The sequence below is a fragment of the Equus przewalskii genome, chromosome 6 (genome assembly GCF_037783145.1).
Source record: "Equus przewalskii isolate Varuska chromosome 6, EquPr2, whole genome shotgun sequence".
Lineage (NCBI taxonomy): Eukaryota > Metazoa > Chordata > Mammalia > Perissodactyla > Equidae > Equus > Equus przewalskii.
Window position 1 is genome coordinate 69,086,149 of NC_091836.1, and position 15,481 is coordinate 69,101,629.

Consider the following 15,481-nt stretch of genomic DNA (forward strand, 5'->3'; position numbering starts at 1 on the left):
CTCCCGGTTCCACCATCCTCCCCTTTCTCCAGGAAGCTATTCCAAATCCTTCTCCCTCCCAGCCCCAACCTTGTCTTCTCCTAGAGCTCTCTGGGAGACCACCTGCACAGACTGAATCTCCGGGCTGCCCACGCCACCCCACTGGGCCTCCCAACCACACATCCCCGCCCGCCTGTAGTCTTCCTCCTAAAAAACGGGCAGACTTCCTAAGAGAAGGAAAACTTGCTTCAAGGAATTAAAAAAGAGTGTTTATGCCAGAGCTTAATAACATTCACTCTGTTCTTCTGAGTCTCCGTTTGCTCATCTGGACAACAAGGATGACGTCCCCATCCCCACCTCCCAGGGTTACTGGTAGAATTAAAAAAGATCATGCGGGAACAGCACCTGGCCCAGGGCCTGGCACCCAGTGGGTGCTGGGATGTTTAGGGCTGCCTGTGGTAGAACCAGAACTCCTGGTGTTCATACAGGTGCAGGGTCACTGGGATCCTTCTCTTTCCTTCTATGGAAACAGGAGGCAAGGAGACTGGTCTCCCACTGACCATAGGGCAGCCCCTTTTTCCTCTCTGGAGGGAGAGAACATGTGCTGGGCATCTTCCATGTGCCAGAAACCAAGCTAAGTCCTTTGACACTCAGAGCCACCCATTCTACAGATGAGGAAACTGAGGCTCAGAGAAAGGCAGCAACTTGCTTGGTGTTACACAGCCAGTAAGTGGCAGATCCTGCTCTGCTGGACTCGGATGGCCTTGCCTCTACCAGACCCCAGAGGTACCTTGATGCTGTGGAACACACTTGGCCGCGAGTCCTGAGGGTCTGGGCTGGCTTTGCCTCCAGGTGTGTCTTCTGTGCCCATCATGGCCTTGATGTCCTTGTCTGGCATCTGGGGCTCCTCACTCACCGGCCCTGTGGGACAGCCAGCCAGGGAGTGAGAGCGGAGATGGAATCCCAGAGAATGGTCCTGACCCAGGTAGCCTAGGGTATTTCAGGGGTTGGAGGGAATCTGAGTCAAGGCACCTTCAGCCTTCCTGAGTCCCAGGCGGCAGAAGGGTCCTTCCTAAGAGGGTGTGTGCTCCATGTGCCCACGCTGGCCAGATCCTAACGGGGACCACCTATTTCACACCTTCATTCTGTTCCTTCCTCCTAGGCAGAAGCTGCTGACCCGTCACACACACTCTGAGCAGTGGACCCAGCGGTAAGGTGCACAGCCTTAGCCCTGGGTCCATGTGAGACATCTGTGCTCCCGGAGGCTGAGTCTGGGTCTGTCTGGCTTAGGCTAGGATCAGAGGTCTGGGGCCAGGTGCAGGGTCAAGGCTTGGTCTATCGTCAGGCATAAAAGCTTTTCCCGGGGGTAGCTACCAACACCCCAAACGGCACCACCCTGAGTGTAATCACAGAGCCGACCAGCCCAAGCCCCAAATCACACCATCAAGCTGTGTTGCTGGTCAGTACAGAAAGGGCCCTCAGAGGTCATCCATTTAACTCCCTGCACTGATAAACTGAGGTCCCAAGCTGGGCAATGACTCAGGAGGCAGAGCTGTGGCAGAACCTGAACCCTTGGCCCCAGTTACGCTTGCCGGTTTTCTCCTATGGTGACCACGGGAACCATGTCACTCTGCCACTCACTGCAGTGAGAGGAAAGCTGAGGCCCTTCAGAGGCATCTCCCAGGGTCTCCTGACACCAAATCTGAGCGAGGAGCCTGAAAGTCCAGCCTTGGGAGTCTCCACCCCTCTGCATAGTTAGAAACCACCTGCATCTCCTTGGCCTTCCTCCCCTCCTGGGGCCCCGCTTCCTGCGGAAGCCTTCTCCATTGTTTCGTGTGCCTCTCAACCTGGCAGGAGTTTCCCCCCATTCAACAAGATCCTTCTGGAGCCTAAAAACTGACCTGAGGACACTTCTGACCCAGGGAGGGGGGTGGGGACTCGCCCTCCATCTCCAGACCTGGAAGGCAAACTCTGGGAGGGGCTGAAGAGGCCTGGAGCCTCCACAGTGAAGGTTTTGTGCTCCTCACACAGGGTAACTGGGAGCCTGAGGGATTTTTTTCAGTTGAGATACAATGCACATACCATAAAATCCACTCTTTTTAAGTATACAATTCAGGGATTTTTAGTATATTCAAAAAGTTACACACCATCACCCCTTTCTAATTCCAGAACACTTTCATCACCCCAGTTGGAAATCCTATACCCATTGGCAGTCACTCCCCACTCCTCCCTCCGCCAGCTCCTGGCAACCACTAATCTCTTTGCTGGCTCTCTGGGTTTGCTTGTTCTGGATATTTCACATAAATTCATACAAATCAAATTTGGCCTTTTGTGTCTGGCTTCTCTCACTTAGCATAATGTTTTGAAGGTTCATCCATGTGGTAGCATGTCTCAGTACTTCACTGCTTTCTATGACTGAATAGCATTCCACTGTATGGATGGACATACATATATATATCTCACATTCTGTTGATCCATTCATCTGTTAATGGACATTATGAACATTCATATGCAAAGTTTCATGTAGACATACATTCTCAGTTCTCTTGGGTAGACAGCCAGGAGTGGAACTGGGTCATATGGTAACTCCATGTTTAACTTTTTGGGGAACTGCCAAACTGTTTTCCAAAGCAGCTATACCACTTTATACTCCCACCAGCAGTGTATGATGGTTCCAATTTCTCCCCATTCTTGCTAATACTTCCTATTGTCTGTCTTTTTGGTTATAGCCATAGAGTGACTGTGAAGTGATATCTCATGTGGTTTTGACTTGGGTTTCCCCAATAACTAATGATGCTGAGCATCTTTTCGTGTGCTGATTGGCCATTTGTCTATCTTCTTTGTGGAACTGTCTACTCAAATAGCTTGAGGAATTTGACTGAGGAAATGCAAGTGTGTGTGTGGCTGGCGAGGAGTCCCTTTTGGGGGCATAAACATTCAGAGGAAACAAGGAGGTATGGAAACCAAAGCGACATCTGATGGAGGGGAGGTTGACCTAGCAAGGGGTTGGGCTAGTAAAGGGCGTGGGCCGGACTCACTTTGAGGGAGAAGAGGAGGGGAAGGAGCTCACCCAGAGGAGATTGACGGGACACAGTCTGAGCCCCAGGTCCCCTCACCAGCAGAGACGGGTCACATACTGTAGCATAGATGCCGGGCTACATGCTGTCTATGCAGGTGAGCCTTTCTGCGCATCCTCTACATGCCCATGACCTCTCCACAACTCCATGCCTTTGGTGCTTTATTTGGCACTTATTTTATCATCCCTGTGCTTCAGATGAAGACACTGAGGGTCAGAGGTGACCAGTGGACTGGTTGACATGGGTGCAGGACTTCAAGCCTGGGCGTTAACCTCAGCATCACTTCGTGCTCCTTGCACAGGTTTGATGAGGGGAAGAACCACAGTGCTCTTCTCTGCCTTGGCCCAACCAAACCTACCCAGGTCACCTGAAGGGCAACAGTGCCCACCCACCTAGGGGACAGGCCAGCCAGGTGATGGGGCTGGAGCTGAGGCTAGAAGGGCAGAAGTCACTGACTTGGAGCCCCAACTCTGAAAGAAACCCAGAGGATGGGTGAGAGAGGGGGACAGAAAGTCGGTGGATCAGCTCAGAACCTCCTACCTTCCCATGGCCCAGTCGTCAGCCTCAGCCTCGTGTGGAGGAGGGAAGCCCTGGCCCCATGCCCCAGGGCTCTGAGAGCAGCTGTCAGTGCATTGGGTGGTGAGTGGGTCACTGACCGGGGCTGGTCAGGCAGCTTGTCAGTTCCCTGAGCCCTTCCTGTGGGCTGAGGCCTCTGCTGAGGGGCTGGCAGCAAACAGTCTGACTCCCTGATTGGTGATAGCACTCCCCCTAGAAGCAGGGTCCTGAGTCCAGGGCTGTGTGCCCTCCTCACAGGATGCCTCTGAGGCCCTTACCATCCTTCTGGTCCTGACAGCAGAGGGGGCCGCTGTGGGAGTAGACTGGGGCTTGGGTGGCCTGTGGGAGTGAGAGGAGGGGCAGGGCGCCAGGCCCCAGGAAAAAATCCCAGCCTCTTAGCCCCTTTCTCTCCCAGGTGGGCAACCAAGTTTTAGGGCCCCAGGTAGACCAGATGGTTCCAAGGGCTGGGAGCCCACAGCTCCAGAGCTGGCAGGCAAGGGGTCTGTGTGCCCGTCAGTGGGTTACGTGGCTAGTGATTCACACAGATGCTCTCATGTCCAGCAGCTGGTAAGTCGTTGGTCTGGCTGTCTTTCAGGAGACCTGTCTGTTGTGGCTTTTGGTTGGCCACGTGCCCTGCAGCTGCTCAGCAAGTGGGCCAGTCACCCTGAAAGTCCGCCCAGCTAGAGACCTTGTTTACCAGTTCAGTCAGAGACGCTGGAGGCCTGAGAGGCAGAGGGTATGCCTCTAGCTACCCCTCCACGGGCAGGAGTCGGCCTTCCCCACACCAGCTGCATCCAGGGTGATGAAGGCCAAGGTTTCAGAGAGCAGCCTGACAGTGAGGGCCGCCTTTCTCTGCCTGTTATTTGCTGGAAAGGCTCCTGCCTCCTCCAGCCACCTCCCAGCTGCAAACAGCAAATCCCAGACAGCTGTGGGGCTGAGTGTAGGTTTCAAAGTCCTCAGAGCCGGGTCTGAACCCTGGCTCCCTACATCTGCTGTGTGAGCCTAGACATGCCCCTCCGTCTTTCTGAGCCTGTTTCCTCATCTGTAAGGTGAGGATACAGCAGCTACCTCAAGGAAGAAAGGCATGTAGGGTGCCTGGCCCAGGCCTGGCTCCCAGTTGGCCCCACTGAGGACCACTGCCCTCCCCTTTCCTGAAGAACCTTCAAGTACCTCCGAGGCTACAAGGCCCAGCTGAACCCAGCCCCTTCCACGCACACCTGGCTCCTCCAAGGTCACTTCTCCCTCTGACAGCACCATCCTTCCGACTCTGGGTTATCTCTCGCCCTGTCATCCAAGCCTCAGCCAACCACAGACCTGAGGGCCTGGATCCCTTCCCTCCGTGCACACTCACTAGCTTTGGCGGCACTTGCCCCGGTCTGAGCGCCCCCAGCTGCAGTCCTCTGCGTGGCCTTAGACCAGTAGCCTGCTGTGTCCTCATCGGCAATGGCAGGACGGAAATCCCTGCTTTCCAGCGCAGAGGACCAGAACCTCCACCCCACGGGCGGCCTGGATGCTAAAAGCCCCAAACCACACCTTACCGTCTACATTCGCTTGACTCTGCAATTCCACTGTCTTCGTTAGGCTTTTTTCTTTTTACTCTTCCCAGACTAACCAGCCCAAGCCAATGGCTTGATTGTTCTTATGGGAACTTCCTGAAAGATGGATCGACTCTTCAGGGGGAACCATCGACAGAGGGTGCGCCCTCGATTCTTTGACTCTCTGCACCCCCAAATCCTCCCCCTTGCTGTTTCCACCAACAAATCTGGACTGTGGGGTCATGATTCTCACCCAATCCTAGTCCAGCCTCTCTCACCCACCCCCTCTCCTCACTGAACGGCCGGCCTCAAAACACACTCAATTCTCAACAAATATTGACCTTTTCTCCCTGCTCTGAGACACTGCCAGAGCTTTGAGAAGAGGTGTTGTCCCATCTCGTGGTAGACAATACACTTCGTCTTATCAACAGGCTGTGTCAGTAATGTGTGGGGAGGCAGCACGACACAATGCGTAGCCCGAGTGCAATGAACGGTGTTTCCTTCCCTATCAGCCTGCCAGTCTTTCTGTCAGCTGTCTGTCCTTCCACAAACACCCCGCCTGCCTCCATACTTACTTTGTGACAGGAAGGAGCATTGCCACACCTAGAACCTGAGAATCTGGAGAAAGCTCAACCCCAGAGGGCTGGGGAGGTCAGGGGGCTGGGACACCCAGCTCTGGGTCACCCTCCCCCACTACAGGAAGTGGCCCAGATGGAGGAGTTTGTCCTAGGGGCTACTATAGACCCAACAACACTACGTGCTGGGCTGGGCACACTCACTGGTCCTCCTAGCAACCTTTTGAGGTAGGTGCTGTGACTCTGACAGATGAGGAAACTGAGGCACAGAGAGTAGAGGTGACTTATCTAGGGTCCAGGAGCTGGTAAATGGCAAAGCATGGGCTGGAACCCAGATCTGTCTGACTCCTGAGCCCCCAACAGCAGCCACAAGATGGCGGCTGCATTGATGGCCTTAGAACAAATGAAAAATAATCCCCACGTAGCCATTTCTTATTCTGGCCTGGCCGCCTGTGAATTGTCAAAGGTGGTTATATGGGGACAGTCTAGCATTCCACCAGCTGATTCTTTAGCTAACCAGTCAGTCAGTCAGTTCATTGTTCAGTCAACACCCTCCTCTGATGGCCTCAGAGAGCGCCAAGTCGGGGCAGGCAAGGCTGGAAAGAGAAATGCGGCGAGAAGGACATGTGGCCCCCAGTCCAGAGGACATGAGTGTGGTGAGAGTTCAGGACTCATAACCAAGGCCCAGATTTGAACTTTCAGGAGGGATGTGCTGAGAAACGCCCGAGAGGGCCTGGGAGAGTTCTCGCGTCCTGAGGGCAGAAGAGGAGTACCTGGCCCAAGGAGGGGCAAGGCAACGACACTTTCTCTTCAGAATGTTCCGGCCTGTCCCTTGGCAGAGAGAACAAGATGTAGGACCACTTAGACCTGGTGTGGCCTTGGGCCAGCAATTGGACCTGAGCCTCTGCAAAAGAGGAATAATAAGACTCTCTTCTCAAGCTTGCATGAATCACACAGGACGATGTCCTTTGTCCACCACAAGATGCCTCACAAGAGTCAGTTTTGTCAGCTTTCCATCCCACCTCGCCAGGGAGGGAGTCTATTTGAGGTCTGACCACCAGGCCTCAGAATAACTTGTTTTCCCTCCTGTGGGAGACTCAGCCCCAGCATTGCTCTCTCCCTTCCTCCTGATCCCTGAAGTGGCTCAGATCCCTCTGGATGCCTCCCTCTGCTCTCTTGTCCCACCCCCCCCACCACCCTCCTCACCCACCACAGGCCAAAAAGGCCTGTACGTTCCAAGGCCTTGGGGTTTTTTTTTTTTTCTCCTAATAATTTCCCTGTGCAAGAGAAGGGAAGGCCTTCCCCTCACACCTGCTACCACACACACCTTGCCGAGGCCATCAAAGGACAGAGCATAAGGCAGAGATGGAATATGAGGTAGAGGTTATGGCTGAGAGGCCCTGGCCCAAGACACCATGCGCAGCTGCATGGGCTGTGCACCATGAGGTGAATGGCGCCCCCTGGAGTTGTGCACTGCATGGTAGTCCTGCGTGGGGGCACATCTGACTCCTAGACATTTTTGGGGGCCTGCACAATGCTGGCTCCCAGAGAGTTTTTAAGTTAGCTGCTACTATTTAAAAATTGGGAACTATCACATAAAACTCCAGATTTTTGTTTTTTCTTGACAGATTAGCAGATCCAGCAACACTAGGCCTGCGTTCCCATACGGTAACACTCAGCTGGTCCGGGACGCTGGCCTGCACGTGGCCATTTGCCATGTTGAAGGCTCTTTGGGGGAGCGTGCCTGGCCCACTTCATGGACCCTCCTCACCTGCCTGTAGGCTTCCCTGTCTGCAATCCCACAGCAACACTGGGCCTGGGGAGCCCACTGGACAGGAAGCCAGGGCTGGTTAACCCTTTGAGGCGTGAGGAAACAGGGCCAGAGAGGCTGTGACTTGCCCAGGGTCACCACAGCGGGTCAGAGCTGGTCTCTGCTGGTTTGGGAATGAGAACGAAGATTAGTTCCACACACTGACAGCTCTTCGAGGCAGGCTGCTGGGGCCCCAGAGGCAATTAGCCCCAGTCCCTGCTCTCAGGGAGCTCCCATTTGTGTGTGACTGTGTATGTGAGTGTGTGTGTGTGTGTGTGTGCGCGCGCGGTGGGGCAAACATCTAACACAGATTCACAATAACATGTGCTCACTCTGTGATACAAGAAGTTTCAAGACTATAGAAACACAGTGGAGAGGCCCTAGTCTAGATCAGAAGGTTCTGGAAGGCTTCCTAGAGGAAGGAACATCAGAGAGAAGGGCAAAAGTATGAAAGAGCAGAGAACGCTCAGGGAGCAAACAGTCTAGAAAGGCTGGAGTGCTGGGGTCAAGGTCGAGGGTGAGGCTTCAGTGGTTGGAGGGGCTAGGAGCCTTGAATGCCAGGCTGAAGAGCTGGGCTCTGTCTGAGCCCAGCGGCAAGGTCCAATCTGGCCTTCTGAGAAGACCTCCATGCCTATGAGGGGAGAGTGGAGAAGTCAGGCTGCAGACAGAGACCAGGGAGAAGGCAGGAGTGGGGTCCAGGGGAGAGAGTGATAATGGGGCCCAGTGGGGAGTAGGGATGGAGAGGAATGAGCAGATATACCACTGTAGGGAGCGGGGATCAACAGGGCTTAGTGAAAAACCAGCTGTGGGGAGTGCAGGAGGCCGGGGGTCCTGGAGGCAGGGGAAGGGAGTTGGGAGAGGCCCAGTTTTCTGTCTAGGTGTCCCACCATCGAGGGCCAGGATCGTATGGTGTGGTGAGGTCAGCCTTCGATGTGGTGAGTTTGGGGTGGCAGCGGGGCAGCCAAGGGGAGATTCCTAGGAGGCTGTGGGCTCCAGGAGAGCCCACGAGAGGCTGTGGGGTGGAGCCCGGCCTGTGGGCATCTGGGAGACATGTGTGGAGAGAAGGTAACAGAAGCCACAAGTGGGCAGACTTGCCCAGCGGGAGTGAGAAGCCCCACCGTGAGCACCAGCTGAGTAGAACAGAGCGAAAGGGGAACTCACCCTGGAACCGTGTTCAGGTGCCACGGTAGGTGGGGTGGGGGCAGTGTCACAAAGGAGTCAAGATGTTTCTGGAAAACCCACCAGACTCAGGCACTAACACACCCACAGCCCGAGCCTGGGAAGGGCAATATTCCCAGCAGCAGATATTGGGCAAGGCGCCCCTCATGGTGATGGCACGCACCTCTCTCTGGAGGTGCTGCGGTGGGAGGAGGCCAGCCTCGGCATGGCCAACTCTGCCTTGAGCACCTCCTACCTCCTGGATTGCCCAGGGTTCCCTCAGCCTGCTGGTCTCCCTGCCCAGCTCCTGTGGCCCATGCCCACTGTCTATCCCTCCGTAACCCCCTACTAGGTCAGTTCCCTCAGCCCTTTCCCTGGGCCACAGGGCTGGTTACTCTCCTGCATCATTTATGTCCCCCTCTTATCTGCCCGATTCGGGCACGAATGCCCCGGGGCAGAGGCTGCCTGGTCCTGTGTTGGATGGACCATGTCAGGTCCCTGCTTGAAACCCTCTAGGCCAGAGGAGTTTGGATTCAAATGTTTGTTTTGCCATATTGTAGCTGTGTGACCTTGGCCAGCTTGTTTAGCCTCTCTGAGCCTCAGCTTCCTTCTCTGGAAGTGGGAGAAGAGGGCCGTCTCACAGCGTTTTTGGCAGGATTAGAGGAAATGCCCTGCCCAGTACACTTCAGTCCTCCACAATGGTTAACCACATCTCCCTCAAGAAGCAGCGCCTGGGAGCATGTGACTGTCTTCCCAAGAGACCACCCAAGGGTCCTGCCAGGAGGAATTTCCCAAAGATGACAGCCAAGCCCAAGACCGGAGACCCCCCTGCCTACATTTGACTCTTCCTCCTCCAGAAGCCCCTCCAGGCCACTCTGGGAACGGGAGCACTTGGCCCCACCCTGCAGCACTCCACCCCAGCAGGCCTCCTGCCACCCCTGCTAGACACCTCAAGGAGGTCACGCCCACCCCTACTAAACGTTATTCTCTGGCCCCAGTAGATGCTCGCCATTCCCCAAATTCATCCTGTTCTTTTCCACCCTCAGCCTGTGCACATGTTGTTCTCTCCGCCTGGAGCGTCCATCCTTCCAGCAAACCACTTCTCATCTTTCAGGGCCTGACCCAGCTTAGAAACACGATTGTTGAACTGAGCTAAACGGAATGAGGGAGAAGAGAAGGCAGGGGGGTGGGGGGGGGGGGTGTCTCCGGTCTTGGGCTTGGCTGTCATCTTTGGGAAATTCCTCCTGGCAGGACCCTTGGGTGGTCTCTTGGGAAGACAGTCGCATGCTTGAGGGCCAGCTGTTGCAGGCCTCCCAGGCGCTGCTTCTTGAGGGAGATGTGTGTAGGGGGGAGGAGGAGGCCAAGCACTTTCTGGTGGTTTCCAGGCTGGGTCAGGGACCCTGTGCTGGGACTTTCTGTTCCTGGTTCTGGCCCCAGTCACCCCATCTAGACCCAAGATGACCCTAAAAAATGATGAGAACCTGGGGGGAGGGTGAGCCCTGAGCCCATAAGGGATGCAGGCCAGTGTCCTTAGGCCTAAATGTGGAGCCTGAGGCTCAGAGATAGGAGGCATTGGCCAAGGCCGTGTCACCTCCCCCAGCCACTAGTCCCAGCTCATCTGCTCTGTGCTCACGTTTACTCCCTAAGGGCCCCATCTCCTCACGCCATATCAGGAGTCTCCAGTCCTAGATTAGAGGCTTCCAAAACAGCTGGAGGGAGGGAAGGAATGTCATGGGGGGCTTGGAGAGGAAGGAGGACTTATGCACTCAATGCGCCACCTCTGCCCAGCCTGTGTGAGTTCTGGGGCCTCAGGAATGGATCAAATCAAGCCCTGCTCCCAGGGAGCTCCCAGGCTGGTGAGGCGGGCATTGTTCTCTCTCCATCCTTTCAAGCATTAGTGCTTCGGGCTCTGGGCTGCAGCCCCTGAGGGGTGGCAGGGACCAAGTTTACTTCTTCCGCACCCCCAGGGTGTGGCTGAGGCCCAGGCTGGCAGCTGGAGATAGCCAAGGCCCCGTAACACTGATGAGGAGACCCGGCCCTACCCCTACAGAGAGGCCTCTGCTCCACGGCTCCCTCTAGAGACAGAAGACAGGGCTTCTCAGCACTGAAAGGGACCAAGTGACTGCCTTGGCCAACCTGTCCATCTACTGCACAGATGGAGAAAGGGAGACCCAGGAAGGGACAGAAGTGGACTGGGGAGTGGATGCCTGGCACCCAACTGTGGGGTCTAGGCAAGCTCACCAACTGGTTCACAGCTGCCTGTGTTCTGGCCCAGCCGGCAAGGCCCAGCTGGGAGAAAATAACTCAGCCTCCCCCTGCCCACTCCCCAGTTGTAACACCCAGAGAACAGCTTGCTTTGCCTGGAGCCAGTGGAGAAGCACCCAAGGCAGGTGGCCCCTCACCAGTGTGAGGTCTGCGGAAGGAAAGGGGAAGCCCCGAGGGCAATGGCACAAAGAGGAAGAGCTTCGCCATCAGGCAGATCTGGATTCTGGCCCCCACTCTCCTGCTTGTTTGCTCGGTGACCTCGCTGAGTCACTTGCCCTCTAAGCATGTTTCCTCACCTTTTATAAAGTGTTAGAGCTTGTCACTGCATTCTCCTAAAGCCAGTGATGCAGAGCCGAAATTTGAACCTAGCACTGTTGGTTCTTTCCCTCGCCCCACCTGGATGGGCTCACATTTGAACCCAGAAAGGCCGGAGAGAACAATAGAGGCAACACCAGGAACAAGGAAGGATGAGCCACAAATAGGGGTCAAATAGCATATGGGGGAGAGGTGACTTTCAGTTTGGAGAATCCCTCTGGAAGGCTTCCTGGAGGAGCTGGTGTTCGGAAGAGTTGGAAAACAGGGCAAATTTCCCCAGAAGGGGATGTGGGCAGGTGCTTTCCTGGTGGAGATAAAGCTGAGCAAAGGTGCTGAGGTGGGAGAGCAGCTGCTCGGAATCACCAAAGGGGATGAGAAGGGCCTTGGGAAACCATTTTCTCCAGCCCCTCCCCCACAGACAAGGAAGCTCTGCCTGTTGCCCAAGGGCACGTGGTGAGTTGACGGTGGGGCCCCGCTGGGTGCCAGATCAGACTGCCCCCGGGCTGGGACAGCTGGCCCCTCTCTCTGGGGGTGGGAGCTGAGCCCAGGACTCTTCCCAGGCTCCGGGCTCTGTATCCTGCCTGACTGAGTTCCCACATTCCTCAGAGTGCCCTCACACCAGAAAGGGAGAACAGGGGAAACCTGGCCACCGCTCAGGGCAGGGCTCAGGAAGCCAGACCAGAGGTGGCTTCTGGTGGCTGGTGGGCAGACACTGGGGTCAGCCTCCTGCTGTGTGTATGGGAGTAAGGGGGCAGCTAGAGAATATTGCAGAGCTGAGCTCTGCAGAGGTCAGAATAACAGTCTTGGGGACAGGAGACAGGGGGCAGATGCAGTACAGCCAAAGTCTAGTTTCTTCCATACCCATAGGATCATCAACCCTCCCATCCTGTAGCAAGCCAAGGTGGATCCGGAATTTGGTTTGTCAGTGGTGAATCTCCAAATCAACCCACCCAAATCTGACCTCATTGTCATCTCTCCTGCTAGGCCCCCAGAGGAAGCATCCACCCCACCTTTCCTGCCATGTCACCATCCCCAAGTTGTGGCTGCAACACAGCTGTGTCTGCCTGCTCCGCCCATGAAGCCCTGACTGCCACGCGCAGGGGTGCAAGTCTGGCCCTGTCTGAGTGGGTGTGAGTCTAACACAGGCAGCGGAGGACAGGCAGCTGGAGGAAGGCCAGAGGTGATGGCCGCAGGGTGTCCAGCCCAGAAGGCCACTCTGTCTAAACACCCTTTGTTTCTTCTACCTCCCTCCGCCTGCCCAAGAAATGCTCAGCTGGGCGCTCCGCTCCCAGAACCACCGCCCTCTCCACATGGTGCTTTGGCCAGGCTCCAGGCCTGGCTCCTCAAGACTTTAAGACATTTCCCCTCTGGCCTCCTCTCCACCCCACGGCCAATGCATGCACAGAGGTCTCTGCAGGTCTCTCTCTGACTCCACTTCTCTTCTGTGCTGATGTTCCTGTTTCTCCGTCTGCAGGTCTGTCTGTCTGTCTTTCTCCTTCTCTGTCTCTGCCTGGTTCTCTCTCGCACTGTCTCTGCTTCTCTTTAGCGCTCCCGGTCTCTCCTGCAGCCCTCTCTCTGGGCTGCTCTCCTTCCCTTCTCCAGCACGCTCCTGCAGACACCTGTTGGTCCTCGTCTTCTCACTGTTTCCTCCTTCCATCCAGGCCTTTGTCTGACTCTGCACGTCTCCGGACTTGCTCTGTCTCTGACTATTCTTCTCTCTCTCTCTGTTTTTCTCTACTTTGTCTGTCTCTATCTGCTGTCTTCAGAGAGGGGGAACAGGGGTGGTGAGGGGCTCGGGAGCCTCCCTTTCCATCACCCTCTCTGTCTCATCGGAGAGGTTAGGCTGGGTTCCTTGCCTCCAGCTGAGTAAACAGCGTCCCTTCCTGCCCCTCAGGTCATTCACTCATTCATGCAATGTACCTTCACTGGGTCCGGCCATATTCCTGACTCTGTGTAGGACACTGGGGGACCCCCTTCTCCACCCAAGACACCCATTTTGGCTCTGAAGCCTCTCCCTCTACGCTGGGAACATGGTCCCCAGACTCCCTCCCAACACCCCTCCCTTACTTCATCCACACTTACCTATCCTGGGTCCCATGACCACTGCGTGCAGTGAGTTCCAGCCCCTATTGCAGTTTCAAGACAGGAGCTGAGCAGGAGAAATGGAGTGAGACCTTATCGGGCGCTCCTGGAGACAGCAGCCGCGAGCCACAGCGCAGGGCTGTGCGAACCTGGGGACTCCACGCGCTAGGCTGGTGCCTCTTGGGCCACGCTGGATAGCAGCCACCTCTCCCAGGTTTGGGTTAGGAAGTCCTGTTCAACTTGACCCCACTCTCCAAGCGCCTGTCTCCCTCAGTCACTTGTTCCTTCCCTCTCTGTGAATCCCTCTGATCTCTGGCGGGGGCAGCTGGGGCAGAGTTGAATAGGAGGCTGGGTTTGTTTAGATCCAGCCCCACTGATGGGAGGAGGCTGCTGTCTCCCCCGCTCAGCCAGTTCCTTCCAGCCTCTTGGCTGGGATATTTTCTCCTGCTCTGTTGGCAGTGGAGAGGCCGGAGCAGAGGGAATGTCTTGGGTCTCCTCAAGCCCTGGGATCATTCAGTCCTGATTCTCCAGTCTCCTCACTGTGTTCCCATTCTTGATCTGAGCTCCTCTTCCACTAAGCTCTTGTCCCCTCACAGAACTTTTGTCACCTTCCATGAGCCCCATGGAGAGTCCCTGTTCCCCCACTGCCATCCTTCACTGAACCACTGTCCCTCTTGAGCTCTCATCTTCTCTCACTGAACCTCGTCTCCTCTTTGAGCTCCAAGGATCCAGAGCAAAGAGGGACTCTGACTACTGGGAATCACAAAGGCCAGCCCTCCTTGGGGAGACTCCATCTCGGTGATGGGGAGGGGAGTGCAGAAGAGCAAACATGAAATTCGCAGTTTTCTGGACTGAGGACTGAGGATGGAGGCCTTGGAGCCAGACAGACCTAGATCCCATCTCAGCCCTGTCAATCACTGGCCGAGTGACCTGAGGCAGGTCCCTGCACCTCTCTGAAAGTCAGTTCCCTCATCTACAAAGAAGGACAACATTCCTCACCTGCGGGGCTGCTGTGTGAGTTCAGTGAGCGAGACAGAAGCCAAGCCTGAAGGCCTGGGGTTCCGAGAAGGGAGCGGCTGAGGCGGGGCTCCAAACAGGGCAGCAGGAGAGAAAGCCCAGCTGCCCCAGCGCTTTCCCACCTGAGGCCCTCCTGCTGGCCCCTAGGTGAGTTATTTATGCCATTTCACAGATAAAGCGTTGATTCTTGGAAACTGCCCAGAGCTCACCCAGCTCGTCCTAGGTGGGACCATGATGAACTTTGAACCTCTGATACTAGAATCAGGTTTTTTCCTCCAACCAGGCTGTATTTTCTGAGGAAGACCTCTGGATTTCCCCAAATCCAAGACACAGAAGTGAACCTGACCCAGATCCAGGACTAGGGTCTTCGCATGCAACGGGGGTGTGGGTTTGAGGTCCCACTTTTGGGGTGCTGTGCTAGAGAAATACGCATCAGCCCCACTTGGCTCTCATGGCTGTGTGATGGTGTTAGTAGGAAGCGGGTAGTATCTGAAACAATCGCAGACCAGGCTGGCACAGGGTAGGCACTCAATAGATGCTTTTGGGCGAATGAGTCTTTGAGAAATCAGATGTGTGAATGCGTGAACACCGCCCTGGGGAAGGTCAATGGTTGGCTTGGGTTGATGGAAAGACCAGCCCCTGATCCTGCTTGAGAAAATCAAATGGAGTCTCTCTAAATCCTTCAGACTGAAGTCAGCACGGCACATCCTCACAGAGGTTGGCAGAGCTGCAAACTTCCAGAGTGCAGGTGCACGGCTGAGACAGGGAAGGTCCCTTTAGACCTTCTGGAAGCTCAGTTGCCTCCATCTTGGCCTCAGAGGCTGAAGAAGTTCTACACCTAGATTGGTCTGGGTACGTGCTAGGACCAGCTTGCTGGCTAAGTTCATCTCATCAATCTTTGAGTGCAACAACGCACAACACCCCACAGGGCATGGAACAAACAGGAACCTCAGGCAGGAGTGGTCCTCATTTATCACCTCAGCCTCCCTAGGCTGACAGAACCTGGTCCAAGAATATTCCGGAACTCAGCTGTGGAATTGGAGCAGGGGCCAGGTACCTGGGAGCCCTGGGACTTAGGCTAATGCTTGGGCTAATCCTGCCGTGAGGTCCAGG

At 55.5% G+C, this 15,481-nt stretch overlaps 1 protein-coding gene across 5 annotated transcripts in view; it reads right to left on the bottom strand.

The window, feature by feature from the left end:
• The window catches only part of SLCO2B1 (solute carrier organic anion transporter family member 2B1), a 50,169-nt gene extending 36,121 nt beyond the window's left edge, over positions 1-14,048 (bottom strand). For 2 of the 5 annotated variants that reach the window (XM_070624141.1, XM_070624140.1), the window contains exons 1-2: positions 13,352-14,048; positions 770-900 (exon numbers count right to left, since the gene is read on the bottom strand). In XM_070624141.1, coding sequence (XP_070480242.1) covers positions 770-900; positions 13,352-13,367 — 147 coding nt within the window. In that variant the 5' untranslated portion in view covers positions 13,368-14,048. Of the gene's footprint in view, positions 1-769; positions 901-5,149; positions 5,464-7,492; positions 7,656-13,351 lie in introns of those variants that run through there. The other 3 variants (XM_070624144.1, XM_070624143.1, XM_070624142.1) reach the window with 3 other exon arrangements.
• Between the last annotated feature and the right edge of the window lie 1,433 nt (positions 14,049-15,481).